The 14506-nt window shown below is 40.9% G+C and overlaps 1 protein-coding gene and 3 non-coding genes across 4 annotated transcripts in view; 3 read left to right on the top strand and 1 right to left on the bottom strand.

Annotated features, from left to right (window-relative positions):
• Nucleotides 1-13210, bottom strand: part of LOC121626835 (meiosis 1 associated protein) — a 36258-nt gene extending 23048 nt beyond the window's left edge. Inside the window, exons 1-3 of the mRNA XM_041965526.1 lie at nucleotides 12947-13210; nucleotides 12608-12805; nucleotides 8834-9005 (exon numbers count right to left, since the gene is read on the bottom strand). Of these exons, the coding sequence (XP_041821460.1) occupies nucleotides 8834-9005; nucleotides 12608-12805; nucleotides 12947-13210 (634 nt within the window). The remainder of the gene's footprint in view (nucleotides 1-8833; nucleotides 9006-12607; nucleotides 12806-12946) is intronic.
• Nucleotides 2544-2615, top strand: trnaa-ugc. Its single transcript has one exon. It is a non-coding gene; the product is annotated as a tRNA-Ala (tRNA).
• Nucleotides 11821-11892, top strand: trnaa-ugc. The gene has a single exon. It is a non-coding gene; the product is annotated as a tRNA-Ala (tRNA).
• On the top strand, nucleotides 12321-12392 carry trnaa-ugc. Its single transcript has one exon. It is a non-coding gene; the product is annotated as a tRNA-Ala (tRNA).
• Nucleotides 13211-14506: the final 1296 nt, after the last annotated feature.

The raw sequence follows: 14506 nt of genomic DNA, 5'->3' as shown, positions 1-14506 counted from the left end.
ATAGAGAGAGCCAGACAGAGAGAGAACCGGATAGAGAAAGAGAGACAGATGCAGCTCAAGGGAGAAAGGTCCAGGTGTTCATGGAGACAGTCAGACAGTAGTAATAAATCTCTGTAGCTGCTCCAGATGGTGTTGTGTGCATGGGTGTGTCTGCGTACGTGCATGGCTGTCTGTCACAGTGGGTGTCATCAAGTGCTGATGATGACTTAGCAAAAATAACACGTCTTACTCCCCAAAGCTGATGCTTCTTTTTAGAACTCATGACTGTCTTGAGAGTAAATATAAGTTTTGTCTGTTGTGTGTTTACACGGAAATGTGTGCACAGTGTGCTCGTGGCGCCAAATCAACAATACTGTCGAGAAGCTGCATTACAGCGTGATGCATGTTTAGAAAATGACATCAAGTGAAGGAAGACTTTAAATAATGACTTGGAAATTCAGCTTGAGTGAAAACTGTGTATTTGCAACAAATTGCACATGCACACACATGCACAACAGCGGAAAGACGAACCAAGAAGTTTAATTTTCTTTCCATCGAGTTTGAATGAAGTGTATTATACAATGAAAAAACGACTGTCTGTGTGACTGGAGTCTTGTGGCTTTGGCGGAAGCGATATAGCAGCTGTTTCTAGTTTAACAAAAAGAATCTTAATCTTTAACAAACCATAAGATACTCCTTTATTAATCCCTCAGCAGGGGAATTTGTAGTGTTACAGCGGCGAAGGGGATAACACAATAGCAAGAGGCAAAAGGGAAAAAAGCAAGGAATGATATATCAGTATTAATCCAATAAATTAAAAATATAACAGAGCAACTTCCTTCCAACTCCTCCATCAGGTCGAGGGGGCATCCCAGGACAGAGCTGGCCTTTTCAGCCAGTCTGTTTATGTCTCTTCCTGTCAGCAGTTGAGATGCTGTTGACCCAGCAGATCACTCTATTGGTGGAGTCAAATAAGTCCCCCTGACCTCCAAAAGACTTGAGTCTCCTCAGCTGATACAGTCTGCTCTGGCCTGTCTTGTATAGTGGAACGGTATTGGCAGCCTGTGATGAGGCCGACAACTGTAGTCATCAGAGAATGGCAGCAGTTGATTTGTGCATGAAGTCTGCTGTGAACAGGCTGTTCACAACAACAGGCAGTATACAGGAAATGTAGTGGAAGTGCAGGGTGGCTTGGAGCCGAATGTTGTGGGAAGGGGGAAGTATGTGGGGGTGGGGCAATATACAAGGGCTGTAGACGATGGGGTTTCCAGCAAGGAGGACTGGACAGGGGGACAGATCAAGTTTTTTTGATGAAAAGGCTCAGATGCCAGAAATGGTTTTAAGGCCCCTCCAGACTCCACTGATGTTGTTCTGCCCCAATTGCTCCTCCACTTCATCCTGTTTTTCCCCTCTCAGATCCTCCTCCTCAGCTCCCTCTTCACATTCTTCAGCTCCTCTTTATTCCATACCTAAAGACTCTCTTTTTTCCTTGAGAAGAGCCTTATGCCAGGAGTAATGCAGGGTTTTTTTGTTGAAAAAACATGCAAAGTCCTGCTGATATAGTCCGTTATACAGTGTGGCGAGACTGTCAATGTCCTCCCCATGAGCATCACAAAGTACTTCCCACACAGTTGTACCAAACAGTCCTTCAAAGCATCCTCAGCCTCGTTGGACCACCATTTCACTGTGAGTGACAGCTGGTTGCCTGTGTACGAGATGTTTGTAGACAGGCAGGAGGTGCACCAGGTTGTGATCAGATTTTCCAAGGCGAGGGAGAAGGTGATGAGTTATATACAGTACCTACTTGATGTTGGCATAAAACAAGCACAGTATTTTATTGTCTTCGATGTTGCATGTACCATATTGAGTGAATGTGGCCAGAATGGAGGACAGAGAGGCATGATTAAAGTGACCAGAAATAAGAAGAAGGGGATGTGGGTGTTATGTCTCCAGCCTGTTTGTAACTGAGTAGATGACATCACAGGCCATATTGGAGTTTGCAGAGGGGGGGAATATACGCTGCTGTTGCAATAACATGCAATAGAATGTAGCCAGAGTTACAACATCTATCATTAACAAATACTGTACCGCTCTCCTTCATCCTGTCCGCCCGCATCATCTGAAACTGACATCCATAAAGCATTTATTGGAAATAATTTTGCTAAAAGCGCACATACAGATCTGCTCCCCCACATACAGCTCAATGGCTACTTCTTTGCACAGTGGAACTGTAATTGACTGCAAGTATTGGGAAGGGAAAATTAATTTGATTATACTGACTCTCAAAATTCTCTTAACTGACTCCCTCATAGGAGAAAGAAATATATGTGTGGACAAGTGAGGGAGAACATGTTTGTGTATATAAACAGAAAGAGTAAAATTAAAATATACTTTATTTGGCAGTCGTGTGCCGTGTTTTGCATTGACTGGAGTCTCATTTTATGGTGACAACTTGACAGATGTCTCATGTATATGTGCCCATTGTTGGATGAAGGTGCCTTCAGTGACGTGTATCATACATGCGTCTGATGTCTGAAAGCTGAATAATAGGCACATACGAAAGAGGGGATGTAGCTCAGTGGTAGAGCGCATGCTTTGCACGTATGAGGTCCTGGGTTCAATCCCCAGCATCTCCATTTACAATATAATCTGGATTTAACCTTTCTTGGCAGAGAAAAGTAAAGGTTTACTGTGTCAGATTAGACAACCCCCAAAATTCTTGCCCCGTCTTGGCCCAGAGAGAAGCTACACATCAGTCCCCAAAAGATCATAATTTGCCGTCTTTCACGATGCGCATGATGAGAAGGAGGTGCTAGGGAATTACTCGAGGAACAGGACTGTGAATAAACAATGGTGGTATGTGTGATACTGGCTGTCGCATGTTCAGAAAAGCCTAAAAGCTAAAGAAAAAATGATGGTGACCTTTGCTAAGTTTCACACTTCCACCTCACAGAACCAGCAACATCATTCCTCTTTGCATGTTTACAGTTGTGATAAAGTCCAGTGTGCGCCTGTTGGTAAATGTTTGGAACACGTTGTGGAAGGCACAAAATTCTAACATGCACTATGATACACAACACAGGGGCCCGACGCCCCTTTATTTTTTATATTTTGTTATGTGACATATGTTTTATATATTGGGCTGATAACATGTATTCTGAATCCAGCATTAAAGACACATGTAACACTGGTAGTTACAAAACTTGTCCCATATTAGTCCCATTAACATGAGACAGGTTAATCCTTTATCAATCAGCAGTGTAGTTCCAAACACTTCTGAAAAACCACAGAATTACACTGAATAATTACCAAAGAAAAGTTCACTCTCAGTGTCACCTCCACCCCTGATTCCTCTTGGCAACTTTTCATCTTTGCAAATGTGATTGTTGAAGACTTGTTTCGGTGGTGACTTTCAAGCAGTTTGGAAACAAACTCAGCTGGAGCAAAGTTACAGCACAGATGGGCCAATACTTCACTGACTGGCAAGGAGAAGACACAAATGCATGCACACACACATGCGCGTGCATGCGTGCGCGCATACACACACACACACACACACACACACAAACACATTAGGTCTGGCAGCTAAACACATATTTGGGTTAGCCTCATCTCCTTGGGCCTAAGCAGGCAGTGGGTCAGAGGGCATCTCCCACTTACTGATACCGTTATCAACACCTTTCTGTCACTGATTCTGTCTCATCTTCTTTTCTCGGTCTGGCCCTCTCTTTTTGCATTCCACCCTTTATCAGTTTTTCTTTGTATTTCTGACTGTATCCTTCTGTCTGTCCCTCAGCTCCAACACAATGCTTTTATCTGGGAAAAGACAGGCGTTGCTCCCTCTGCCCCTCTCTCTTCTGCATCCACTCGTTCCCCTCTACTTCTGTCTCTTCTTGTCATTGAAGTCTGAGTATGCTTGGAAATGATGGCTTTCAAGCCAACAGTTGTGAGGTGACTACATTTAATTAATTGCATCAGCAGAGGGTCAAAAGAGACTAAATATAGTGTTTCAACCCTGAAAAATATGTGTAACCCCTGGGACAACCAGTAAAAACCCTCATCTTCATCCTAGAATTTCCTTTTTGGACAGCTGACTTCTAAGACACAGAATTGCATCACTCAAAACTCTGACTCCAATGTCATCATGGGAATAATAAAAGAAAGACTCTTCTGCACTGTCTACTAGTGTGGAGGAGCCACATCCCTGGGGAAAGCCCCAACAGTTACAGCTTCTAAGATCATTTTTTGGGGCACTTTTACCATTATATACACAAAGATAAACAAAGACAACAAACATTCCCTTAGCCCAAAAACAGGTGCTACTTTTGAGAAATAGTAATAGTTTATGTTTGAATATCTGCTGTAGCATATTTTCACTCATATGTTGATATTTAAGATGACCAACAAAGCTTAGATTTATCATATCATCAATGTTTAGCCATAATATATCAAACGTGCAACTATGTCTTGACAAAACAGTGCATCTGAAGAAGATTGCAGCAGATCTTTGCACCAGTTACAGACTTCATTTCTTTCATTTCAGTGCAACTTTATAGCTAAAGAAAAACATTGCCATTACATTTGTCTCCTATACAAAAAATATAAACAACTGAAGTGAGTAGTGTTTGCTGCTGACTATTCATAAGGAACTGCTGCATCCAGTGTGGGACAGCTTGCCGGATCAGTTTCAGTCAACAACTTGGCTGTTTAACTGTGAGGAAGAAAACCCAAAACCACTGGTGCCATAATCATCCCTGTCTCTGTCTCACTCACTCTGTGACCCAGTTCTCTATCTTCTCCCTAGTGCTCAACTGTACAATTACACAACCGGCCGGGGATTCAAGGATACACTGATTGAGTTTCAACAAAAACAGGATGCTTATCAAGGCGTTGGCCTTTAGACACTTCAACACACGTTTGTACTTTCATACTGGTGAGAGCCCTCACTGACGTAACACATTTCCTCACCCCTAACCTTAACCATCACAATTACATGCTTAACCTAACCTTAAACCGAGTTCTAATCTTAACCCTTGAAAAGCACTCTGCAGAAGTGAGGACCAACCAAAGTGCCAACATTTTACAATAATGCCCTCAACCTCATTGTGTGAAACTCAACTTGGGCCTCACAAAGATACACAGACAATAGTAGAAGTACACACACAGCAGACTTCACAGTTGAGCTTCAGTCACTTCAAAATATGCTGGATCTCAGCCACACACACACACACACACACACACACACAGTTTGAGCACAAGTGCTGCCAGTTTTTTTTTTTTTTTGTGCTATTTGACTTTTGCATAACTGTCCTCTGATTATTATCATTATTGTGATGTTTCTATGCTGCTGCAGTGTACACACTGTACTGTGTGTACATTTGTTCCTATTTGTTTTAACTTGCCGTACACACACATGCACACACACACAAACACACACTCAACATAGACAAGCAGTTGGTTCTTTATTCTAGACAAGAATTGTGACCCCCTTTTCTTGCATTTAGATAGTGTGTTTGTGAGTGACAAACATGAGAGACAAAAAGAGAATGAAAACATTAGTTATGGCTTTTGCTCCAAGTCTCACGAAAATGGATACTCCACCCACTTCCTATAATATATTGCACTCTATGGACTGACTGACACATACACACACACACACACATGCACACACACACACACAGATACAGGCACACAGCTAAAATAAATACTCTGGTGTTCTGTGAGACATATTTGCTGCAATCTCTCACAGAGTATTCCCACCCAGCATCTTACACACACTGAGATGATTAAGATTCCACAACGCACCCACATTTCAGAGAGAGCATTCCCTGAATAAACATTGCTTCCTAAATTTCATTATATCAGGTTCAGTGTATTAGTTACACATCCCTTTTCTAAACCAGAATTATAAAGTGCATTACAAATTGAAATCCCATTGCTAGTCAGCAGAGTTCTGCTATAAAGTCCCTCAGCATCGTGTAAATGATAATAAAGTTGACAAATGACAAAGAAAATGGAAAACTGACTAATAAATGGAAATGCGAATTCTATCAGAAGTATCTCCCTGTAAACTGCAGTTTCTGAGCAGCTCATCTACACTTATTGGTTAAACTCCCTACAGCAGGTATCTGATCTCGTTTTTTCTCTTTAACACAGTAAACACGCTGTTTACAAAGGTGTTATATGTCGGTATCAGTATCTAAACAAACATAAAACATAATTTCAGGACGTTTTTGAGCAAAGTCTGAGTAGAATTCAGACTGGCTAGACAATTGAACTTCTTATCTTTGATTTAAGCCAGCTTCTTTTTCCAGCCAGATTGGATGCAGTGCTGACCCCATTTCCCTTCCTACTTTGGCCTATTCTTACAGGACTTCATCCAAAACGTTTGTGGTTTTACTGTGAGTAATGTAACAGACTGAAATATCATAAAATGTACATTCACAACACTGGTTTTCACACGAAAAGACTGTGTGGTCCCATATTTGAGGAGGTATCCTGAGGCCTGTTTGCTTTGTCACCTTTTTCAAACAAGCAACTCCCACAAGTTATTATGAAGCCAATTGGCATCACAGCAAATGAAAGAGGGGCAAGAAAAATAAGTCGTACATATACTATAATGCTGTCATATCTTCTGTCATGTTTCCACGTCGTCGAATGAAAATATTTCAGATTCATCAGAAAACTGATGCTGACAGAAAACACAGGAAGAGGCATATTCAAACTGAAAATTCTGTTAGAGAATAGGTAGAAAAACAACTATAATTTTTGTCAAACTAACACAAAAGCAAAGACCTGCACTCCAAGATACCTACACGCTTGTACGACCAGTAACAGTGCGTATGAAGATGTTTGATCTTGAAGATTAACAGTCATATTTTCTCCACTGTGGAAAGAACCGTTCCTAATGAAACAGCTTTATGTGGACATCAGAGGTCCAGCAGCACCACTGGTGTTGACATAATTAAGAGGGTGTCGGCCGCAGTATCAAAGAGCTCAAGTGACAATTATGTTTTTCAGTGCTATAAACACTTGGAGACACTGTGGAGGAACGCAATGATCTAGTCCCAGTGGCATCACGGCATCTAAATGAGTGTCAGCCTCACTATCATCAAACTGTGGTAACTACATAACCATGTCTCCATGGCTCCATTCCAAACATTTCTTTGTTCAATGGCATTGCTTTTTGATGAGACACTGGAGAGAGACAGGAATAAGCATCACTTATATTGATCGATGAATACAATACAAAGGTACTAGAGGAGCTGCTGCGGGAACAAATAGTGATTCCTCTGGATTTTCTTCTAGATAAATTCTGTTCATACATCGCATGTGCTCATCCCTCTTTCATTGTACCTGCAGACAGTATCCACCTTACAGGTCACACATAACTGCACTCTAGTAAGTGACTGTTTAACCCTCCATCAATTCTTTCTTGTTTTAACCACTGCATTTTGCATCAAGGGCTACCTAACAGCTTACCCTTTTGGCTTGTGACCCCTAAACATGACGCAACGTCTACTTGCAACCTATCATTACAGCAGTGTAACAAAAATTACTTTTCCTTCTTGGATTGCTAATTTTTAGAGGCCTGAAGAAGTAAAAGTATGCAATAATTTTCAAATTAGAAAATGTTTTTATTTCTTATTCCTACAATTACTTGGAGATCCCTAACATTTTCCTTAAGGTAATGGGAAAGGTTAGGAATCTTGGCTTACAAGAGGGGACACTATAGAACACACTAAAACTGGATGCCATCTGCTTTTTAACAGCACAAAGAGGTCCTCCACACTGTTGTGCTCATTCTTTATCCATGTTCTGTGCTTTTTAATTAATTCTGCTGACAATAAACAACAAGATTTATAGTGCAGCTTGTGGTCCTTGATAGCACTATTGGCTTCCCATTTTCAGATTTATTTCATCAGGACCAAGTAGCTCTGTTTTTGAAAAGCCGCTCCAAACCAATACTGGATCCAAGGGGAACAAGGGCAACGTTTAATTATGGAGAACTGGGACAAACCCATAACATTTCACTTTAGATATGATGTAAAAATAACAGAGAGGAGGTGGTGGGATTACATAACTGACATAATTCTGTCAGGTGAGTTAAAAACTCATCATTAGTATCATGTTTCCAACCTCTCAAGCACTTCTGAGAAAACAAAGTTGCAGTCACTTCCTCCACTCGTACAGATCACAGTATGCTATATCTCAGATGGTGCATAAATATTTTTACAGGAAAGACTACCGTGTTTACCACACCCCTATCTCTTACACTTGCTCCCATTTCTTCTTTCCTCCCTCCGCCCTGTGTGTTTTTCTTCACTTTCATCATTCACATGCTATTTCGCTCAGTCTCCTCTTTTCCTCCCCTTCATTTCTATCCAGTCGCCACTGCACTCTCTACTTACTCTGACCACTCCACTTGAACCGTCATGTAATTACAAAGGATGACATATCATTATGAAATTAGTCTTTCAGAGAGGATTGGCAAATGTTTGGATTGTAGTCAAGTTCTATGAACTGTGACGTGTCTCAAGTGTTGCCTGTATGACATGTGACAAAGTGTAAAAAATGCAGTGTGATAAATGGGTCAGTGCTCCACAACTCAACAGAGGATGATTAAGAAAGCACACAGGAAAAGCATGTAGAAAGTGAGTGGGAGTAAAGACCTCCTTCAAGTTGTTAGACTGTTTGTGTTAATTCCTCATGCTTGTTTGCTTAGACACAGTCACATGTGCTGTACATATTAGCAGCGTGTGTTTGTTTTTGCCAGCCTTGCATGAACACAATGTGTGCTAACCATGTGACCCAGGGTGTACTTCTGTGTGTGCACTGCGGTTTTGTTTCCTACCTTCAGTCTCAGTGTGCATGGCCTCAGGTGAGGGGTTGTCATGGCCCCAGTCTGCTGCACTATGGAGATGTACCACCAGGAGCCGCTTCAGTGACACCAGGTCAGCATCTTTGAGCCCCATCTCCAACTGGCGCACAATGCCCTGGCCTGGCTGGCTGGTCACCACAGTAACCTGTGAATACAGCGACAGGACCATGCCTCAGCTAACCTTGGGTGCTTGGGTGGTTGAACAACTTCCGAAATCCCTTCCCCCAACAACTTTCCGATGTCAGAATTGGGCAGGTTGCGTAGGATAAATCTGCAACTTTCTAAAAGCAGCAATCCAAAATTCACAACCACTTCAGACTGTTATTGGCCAGGTTTGTCAAGGTGAGAGAGTAAGCACGGTTTCAACTTCTCTGTCTCTCTTTCCATTCTTCACTCAACTACTTCCACGCTTTTTGTGTGTAAAAACTAGCAAAACACCACAAATGCCTCCGAGGACACACTGTCCAAAACTGTACGCCAGTCTCTCTGTTTGCACATTTCATGGTGCCTCATCCCTCACTATGGCAGCAGCTTTAGTCATCCTATGTGGTTGCGCAATCTTGGTCTTTTGAAGATTAACCAAAAGTTTGTTTGAAATGTGGTTTCAGAAATCAAGGCAAAAATTTTGACCGTTGCTCTATGTTGCAAAATACGGTACATTGTAGATGGCCTCTACTCACATCGGAGAGCTACGCATTGTTACTCCTTCCTAGCAACAATGAAAACTCTTAATCCCTTTCACTTTTACTATTATTAAGCCACATAGCCGTTCCGTCCCACAACTGTTTTCCCAAAAGCTCACTTCTGAATTGTTACAGCTGACATTATAAAGGATCAAGTTCATGTTCCAAGTTGTCATATCTTCAGAACAACAGGCCACAACATCACCACAGCAAAGCATTCTTTGTGAGTGACTCTTGTGTTTCTGTAGTACTTTAGGGACATGATATACGGTAAATTACTGTTGCTAAATTAAACAAACGATGTCAGAACCACTGTCCTAGTCCCAAAAAAAACAAACTCCCTAATAGAAAAGTAACAATGGCACAACTCTACACTGTGAAACTGTGTTTTCATGAGAAAGAAACACAGCTATATCTGCTGTTTGGCTGTATGATCTATAATGTTTCTTGTAAATGAGCTATCAGTATCTCAAATGTCATGGCATTATGAATAAACAAAACTGCTGGCAATGCCCTGTAAAATGTTTTTACTAATCTATATTTTTGTTGCTAATGAAGATTTCTGCAGCAGATTTCTGCTAAAGACAGCGTCTTATAATCAGTAGTCTCTGCGTCTGATGATGGAAAGAGATGAAATTAGCTTTCTGTGGCATTTACATGCCTAATGGGGGGAACACAGATAAACTATCTGATGTTAGGCTGATGCTGAACACCCATTTGAATCACATTAACAGCAGCAGTAAATGAAGATTATCATGGGATTATTAATGGTGTCTGCTTTCCGTTTCCTGCTGTTTGGACAAAAGTAGAAAAGCCTGACAGACATCATGGAGGACACACACACACACATGAATGCTAGAAACATACATATATGACTGAAAACATGCATTGTATAAGTGGATCAGCGACACACATACACAGACACACATACACAGGGCCATGTCTCTGCTTAGTGTCTCTCTGTCTCCTAATAGTGCTATTCATATCTGCTGCTGTCGGAAACAGTGGGTCTTAGTGTAATCATCTGCCCAGAGCTTCCTAATAAAGCTGGCTGGATTTGAGAAATCTTTGTCAACAACCCAGAGCCTTGTACCCAGAGAACATGATGTTCAAATTTAACAGGAAAGACAGTGACTGGCTCAATTCTCCACTGGCTCCCCATATGTCCAGCATTTAAATCTAACAAATGTGAAGCTTTCAGCCAAGTCATCTAATAATCCCACTCCCCTAAACTGCAATTTGCTGACATCTAAAAAAGTTGAATTTGTGTCTTTTTGAGCCTGGAAAATGTACTGAATATCAGCCCAAAGCTCCCTTTGAACTACGTGACATGAATAGGAATTAATAGTTCTAACAAATGTGCTGCATCCTAGTGATAGCTAGGATCTTTTATTGATGTCAACAGTTCCATCTACTTGAATCATAGTGAAGCGATGGAAATCAGCCAGTGAAGCAACAAGACAAGGATTTTCCATGAAAAAATTCAAACACGGGCTGTACAAAAGTGGGAGCAACTAAAAAAAAACCTTTGAACAGTCAAAAGATTTGCCACTTATATGTGATAGCTGATAGTTATTCTAGCATGAAGGCACTGAAAGCTGAAGTTTTACTGATGTCATTCTTTCTAGACAGATGGCGCAGCAGTAGATGAATAGAGCCCATTTGCTGCATTCGAAATGTAGCATGAGCTGATTTTAAGTGGACTGTCTGACATAAGATGTGAAGAGTACTCAACCACTAAAATGAAGCTGCTAACAAAGAATTTTTTAAGCTTTTAAACATGCAAATTAGATTCCTAATTCAATATGTTTTTGCAGCTGCTAAACACACTAAATTGAATAGAAGAGAGCTCATTTAACTAATATAAGTGGAGCCTCTTTGTGTACAAATGCTGGCCTCCCGTTTTAGTGTGGATGATGAAAATAGTGTTTTTGGCTAAACTGATGAAAACTTAGCTAAATCATGGTCTCAGGAAGCTACAAGAACTTTTAGTCACCTGTAATGTTTATGAACTGTGATCAAATCACAATTTAATGCTATCTCAGGTGTCTGAGAGGAGAAACAGAAACTTAACTAAATGAGAACATCAAAGTCACAGGTTTGGCTGTTTTTAATCACAGTATACACAGCTGAGAAACCAAGCCATGTCTGTCGCACTCTTTGCCAGATATTGCCTGTGATTCACACTTTTGTTGTTGGCAAACTGAAATACAATGAGAAAAATATATTTAGCCATTTTCCTGTTGATGTTTAGGGTGCTGTAAGGATGCTAAATGTGGGGATGTAGCTCAGTGGAAGAGCGCATGCTTTGCATGTATGAGGTCCTGGGTTCAATCCCCAGCATCTCCACCTTTAATGGCACTGCTGGCCTGGGCCATCAGGAAACTTCTACGCAACAAAGAATCCAAATATTAAACACTGCAAGTGATCATTGTGAAAACAATGCATCACTAATAAATGTAGCTTATGCAAGAGCTTTGCTACATCCACATGCATTGAAAACTACAGTAATGAGACCTGATAACACTCATTGGGTCTTCAAAATGATGAAATCATATATCAGGAGGGGACAAGCAAAGGTTTAACTGGCTGAAACTCAACTAAGCAAGATGGTTTTGTTTTTAGCCAGCAGAAACAGAAGAACAAATAATAAATTCAACAATTTTCTTATCATTTACTGTAGATGTTTCAATACGGAGAGCTCTTTATAAAAATGCTCTGAAAGCACTAGCATGGACATGTCATTTTCAAATGTGAATTAATTTTGATCAGTGCATGGGGATGTAGCTCAGTGGTAGAGCGCATGCTTTGCAAGTATGAGGTCCTGGGTTCAATGCCCAGCATCTCCACTGTTGGCCTGATTTTAAGGTAAGTAAAGCTTTGTAACATTATACGAAAACACCTTGAGTCACAGTGAGTGACCAACCTTTGCAGAACATTTGGACCTCACCTCAGTGTCAAAGCAGCTAACTGAGCAAAACCAATCACTTTTTTTTTACACTGTGTGGTTTGAAAACAAGATTTCTTGTTGTGCTGGTTGTCCAGAGTGTTTATCTATGCGCACCTCCACAGACGTGTTGTTGCTGGCCTGGTTGCCAGTACTGGTGTGTCTGATGTACTGTTTAAACTGCTGCAGACTGTCCAGCACTGCCTGTCGCAGCAGTTCGCCTCCTCTGGCTGCTCCTCTGATACAACCTTCACCTGGAATAGACCTCAGCTCCTCGACACAGGAACGCAGCCTGGTGAGGTTACCATGAACCTGCTAAAAATAGTGACAGACAGAGAAGTAAAAGGAATAAAAGTGAGTGACAGGTGCAAGCAACAAAGGGAAGAGGGGTAAGAGAGGAGGAACAAGAAAAGTAAATAAGGGTTCTTAGAAACACTTCACCTTCATCTATCTTACCACAAATGGCAGTAGACATTCCTGCTGTCTGCTGATGGCATACAGACTGAGTAGTGGTATCCTGCAGGGTCCATCCAGACTACAGGCCAAGGACAGGAAGTTATCTAGAGCATCACAGAGCACTGTACAGGTCTCTGACCACCAGGGTGGTAGTGCCTCCACGATCAGGACCCTGGCTGGTTGATGCGGGAATGAGGAAGACCAGAAAACAAAGTTCCCAGGGTTTGAGGAACCTGCTGACCTCTTTCTGTTGTCCACAGACATCTAAAAACAACACAGAAGCAATACTACAGTGTTCAGTAACAAAGAAACTGGAGAAAAGCAAAACAAAAAGGTTTTAAGAGAGCATTTCATCCCATAGAGGGATGTATTCTGCATTTGAGGATACCTCTCACATGTTGTGTTTTGTCCTGGAATTGACAACAAGTTCTAATTTCCCTGTAAAAATACAGCATCTAACACCTTCAAATTAAATACAATATCTAAAAACATCAGTAAGAATGCAAAGAAGGTTCTCATCATCAAATCTAGGAGACCAAGAGGCGGAAAACCAGTGATTACCTAAATGAGCCAAAAACGTAGACTTAGTAACAAACCATTGCTCCCTAATGATAATCAGCCCATTGCAGTCAATACGATTAAACTGCATTAGCTGTAGTCATAATCATGAGTATTAAGAATCACTCTAAATAGAACATGAATAAATAGGCTATGATGAACATGGAATATTATGTAAGAATCTAGGTTATACATGGCTCAGTTATCACATGGTGCAACTAAGAGTGCAACTAAGACACATTTCAAGGATGAAAATAAGACTCTGAGAATCCATTTGGAGGCCAGGAAGTTCTTGTTGTACAATGCTGTAAGGCATATGTAAAGCAGACAACATATTTTGCCATCCTGAGGTGCAAATTCTCTCTGAAGTGGCCAAATGCTGTTAATAATAGGGCTGCAAAGCAACCAAGGTGACATCTTCAAATTGCTTGTTTTATTTGACCAGAACAGCCAACAATCAAATTTCATCTATAATGATATAAAAGAGAAAAGCAGATGAAAAAAACAAAAAAGCATCTGAGAAGCTGGAACCAGCAAATGTTTGATAAAGTTTTTTTGCTTGAAAATAAGTCAAACAATTATTTAACACACAAAATTGTTGGCAAATAAGTGAAGTGAATGAAGTAATTGTTCCACTAGTAGTAAACATTCACATCAGTAGCGCAATGAATGAGTTCTCAATTCCTTTGCTTAAAAAAGGGAGAAAAACACTAAGACCAGAAGAGTAAGTCATGCAATGAAGAGGACATGGTCAGCGGAAAACCCCTTACGCTTCGCAGTCAGTCACACCATCTGAAACACATAACGCATACTAAAGGGAAACCCCTTATTTAGCAACGTCAATGATACCCTACTCTGACCAACATCAGTGCAATTAGTCATTTCTTTTCCACACCTTAGGGGGCGAGAACAGACAAGACCACGGAGTGTGAGGAAACCGTTCAAACAGGAAACAAGGCAACAGATGCCTTACATTTTCCAATAAACCATGATGCAAGTTTT

The sequence above is a fragment of the Chelmon rostratus genome, chromosome 23 (genome assembly GCF_017976325.1).
Source record: "Chelmon rostratus isolate fCheRos1 chromosome 23, fCheRos1.pri, whole genome shotgun sequence".
Taxonomy (NCBI): domain Eukaryota; kingdom Metazoa; phylum Chordata; class Actinopteri; order Chaetodontiformes; family Chaetodontidae; genus Chelmon; species Chelmon rostratus.
This window is presented reverse-complemented; position numbering and strand designations above follow the sequence as displayed.